At 30.6% G+C, this 3,271-nt stretch overlaps 1 protein-coding gene across 1 annotated transcript; it reads left to right on the top strand.

Moving 5' to 3' along the window:
* Nucleotides 1–228: 228 nt before the first annotated feature.
* Nucleotides 229–2,572, top strand: LOC107873809 (transcription factor MYB119-like). Its single transcript, XM_016720746.2, has 3 exons — nucleotides 229–611; nucleotides 872–998; nucleotides 1,673–2,572. Exons 1-3 carry the CDS (start codon nucleotides 232–234, stop codon nucleotides 2,570–2,572), a joined length of 1,407 nt encoding a protein of 468 aa, XP_016576232.1. The 5' UTR covers nucleotides 229–231.
* Nucleotides 2,573–3,271: the final 699 nt, after the last annotated feature.

The following is a 3,271-nucleotide window of genomic DNA, read 5'->3' as shown; positions in this document are numbered from 1 at the left end:
TCAGGAGTTACACCCAAATCTTCTCTCTAAACCGTTGGATGTATTTTTAGATCAACGGCTGAGATTAGCCCAGTCTTTACATAGACATAACACATTATAAGGTCTTTATTTTAGCTATTTTAATGTCTATATCTTCCAAACCAAGAAGAAAATCACTTTCCTTTTTTTCAAAGCAAATTATTTTGCTGAAAACATTCCTTTTAATTTTCTTCTTCTTTTTTTCTTTTTTCCATGGATGGAGAAAGTGCTTTTCTTCCCTATCAAAATTTACCAAAAAATAATCATCCTCCATTATCAGCCATAGATAGGTTTTTATTGAGTCATGAAAATTATTTTCCGCAACAAAAGAGCAATGAAAATGCTTTAGGTGAATTTTCTCATTTTGTTGGTGCAAATGCAAGTAGTAATAGATATGCAAATGGGATTTCTTGGCCAACTTTGCCAGAGTCAAGTTATATGGAAGAGCTTTTTGTCAATGAAGTGCATAAAAACAATAGCTTACTTGGTCATGAACAAAAAAATAAAACTAAAGAGAGTGGAAAAAAGACAAAAGAAGGAAATTCAACAACAAATTATTTGATCAAAGGCCAATGGACTGATGAAGAAGATAGGTACATATGCTACTTGTCCAAAAAAAAAAAATAATAACACATGAATTATCTTTTATGTTACTTCCATAATTTTAATTTCTCCGACGGTCATTTCAAAATCTCTCTACGTAATTGTTGTACATGCCACTCTCCTTAGTTCCTATTTGTGAGATTACACTCGATACATTGTTTTTGTTGTTATAAGTTTAATTCGCTTTTCTAATTTTACTTTATTAGACCAATGTTTTACAATTTTATTTTTATTTTTTTGGATTATGAAGCAAACTGCTGAGGTTGGTAAAACAATTTGGAGTAAGAAAATGGGCACAAATTGCTGAGAAAATGGGAGCAAGAGCAGGAAAACAGTGTAGAGAAAGGTGGCATAATCATCTACGTCCAGATATTAAGGTGTTACACTCAGATTTATTACACCGTCTATTTTTATCTGATTTATGTGTTATGTGTAGCCTTTAATTTTCCAAAGAATAATTTCAAGGCCTTTTGTTGTTTTTATTTTTGGTAATGAATGATCGATCCATCTATTAGAAGGAACATTTTTAAGTTTTAAGTTCTTGTACACGAAAAAATATGAAAATGTTACATCTAATGGATGGATCGATCATTCATTACCAAAAATAAAAACTTTTTTTTAGGGTTGGACATAAAATTATATGTGAATATTTAATTTTCTTTCTATTGTTTTCTTTAGGAATTAAAATTGCTGGACCAAAAAGGTTAACTGATTTGTGTTCTTCTTACCTCTTTTTGGTCACAAGAATTTCCTTCAAAAAGGGTGTTTTTAGGGTTTGTCTTTAGATATTTATTTTCATTCTTCTCACAATTGTTTGACCCATTTCAATCCTCTTTTTTTTTTTTTTGTTGTATAATTCTTTTTAAAAATTTCAATCCTCCATTTTCACGTGACTGAAACTTTTTCTTTGACAAAGCATCAAAATTAGTTATAAAAGTGTTTCCACCTCACTCAAAAAAGTAATTTAAAATAGATTTCATGTATATCATGTACATCTTCTTCTTTTAAAAAAAATAAAAAATTAATTAATTTTTTATTTTTTATTTTTCAGAAAGATACATGGAGTGAAGAAGAAGAGTTGCTGCTAGTGGAATTACACAAGCTACTTGGAAACAAATGGGCTGAAATTGCTAAAAGAATTCCTGGAAGGACTGAAAATGCAATCAAGAATCACTGGAATGCCACTAAAAGAAGGCAAAATTCAAGGAGAAATAAGAACAAAAAAACTCAACAAGCTGATGGCACTCAATGTGAAAACAAATCGCATCGTTCCACCGTTCTCCAAGATTATATTAGAAGCAAATATTTCATGAATGATGATAATTCTCCCCTCACCGCTACCCTATATTATGGTAGCGGTGGTATAGCTAGTGGTGGTGGGTACAGTCCCTCCACCACTACTTTCATAGGAAGTACTAGTAACGCGACCAACACTACACCAACATACTCTGACGATGATTCTCCATATTTGATCACTCATCAAACATATGATGAAGAAATGAACTTCATGCAAAGTTTATTTGGAAATAGCAATATTATCAATGGTACTAAGGTCATGGGCACTATGGAGACAAATGTAGTGACTCAAGATCTCCTCGACAAGAGCTCGTCGAGCTCTTCTTTTGGTTTGAACTCCTCTGGTGAAAATCCTCTAGCTCAGTGTAACGTTGAGAGTTACACTACAACAAAAAGGGTGATCGCGGACAATAATGCTAGGAATTACATCCCTGATTATTCTCAATATTATCCTCAAGACCTCTATTTATCGCGCCTTCTAGATGGTTCATTGGTGCCTAATTATTCAGACTGTTTTGAATGTGGAAGCATGAATAATCAAGCTGGTTGTTCTTCATCAGGAGGAAACATTAAGGAAGTTGATTTGATGGAGATGATGAATTCAACTAATTCTCAATTCTCTCAACCTGGAACCTTCAACAAAACTTTCTTTTGATCTTATTATTAGTGTTATGTTGTAGAAATGGAGTTGTTAAGAAGTTATTATGGGTTAATTAGTAGTACTGTTACATGTACTGTTTAGATTGTTTTTATTTCGTTGTTGTTGTTGTTGCTTGAACCATGGATTATCGTAGTTTTTAAGAATGTTTAATGGTTCTCATTTTATTATATAGCTTTCAGTTTCTGATCAGTTTATTGCTTAATTCGTTACATATATATTCATATGTTTTATGTGAATGTATTATTGTTTGGAAGTTAAATGATTTTTTCTTTAACTATATTTTGTCATCTTTTTATTAATTATATTTGAATGATTAGCATATCATTAGCGTACCTCATTAATCCTCATCGTCTTAGAACTGTCTCCTTATTCAAAATGTAGTCAAAATTCGTGTTTTGTACCTCGTATTTTGCACTATTTCACATTAATTAGGACACAAAGTGTATCATCTCATATATAGATTTATTCTTAAAATATTCTCCCTCCGTTTTTGTCGTTTTTAACGTATCAAGATCGTTTTATTTTATTTTTAACACTAATTATTTTTTAAAAATTAATTTTAAAATATAATAATAAATATAATTTAATAAAATTATTATAATAAAATAATTATGCTATAATTATTTTTAATTAATAGGTGTGCAAGTAAAAGAACGGAGAGGGAGCAGTCCATGCTTTTTATCACTTTATTAT

This window comes from Capsicum annuum, chromosome 6 (genome assembly GCF_002878395.1).
Source record: "Capsicum annuum cultivar UCD-10X-F1 chromosome 6, UCD10Xv1.1, whole genome shotgun sequence".
In the NCBI taxonomy this organism is placed as follows: Eukaryota; Viridiplantae; Streptophyta; class Magnoliopsida; order Solanales; family Solanaceae; genus Capsicum; species Capsicum annuum.
Note: the sequence above shows the minus strand (reverse complement) of the source record. Positions and strands in the feature narration are given on the sequence as shown.

Excerpts from the sequence above, each read along its gene's own strand:
- LOC107873809 (XM_016720746.2), top strand. The coding sequence starts at position 232 with ATGGATGGAGAAAGTGCTTTTCTTCCCTATCAAAATTTACCAAAAAAT. Across the intron at positions 612-871 it reads TGGACTGATGAAGAAGATAG|CAAACTGCTGAGGTTGGTAA; the intron begins GTACATATGCTA and ends TGGATTATGAAG. Across the intron at positions 999-1,672 it reads ATCTACGTCCAGATATTAAG|AAAGATACATGGAGTGAAGA; the intron begins GTGTTACACTCA and ends TTTATTTTTCAG.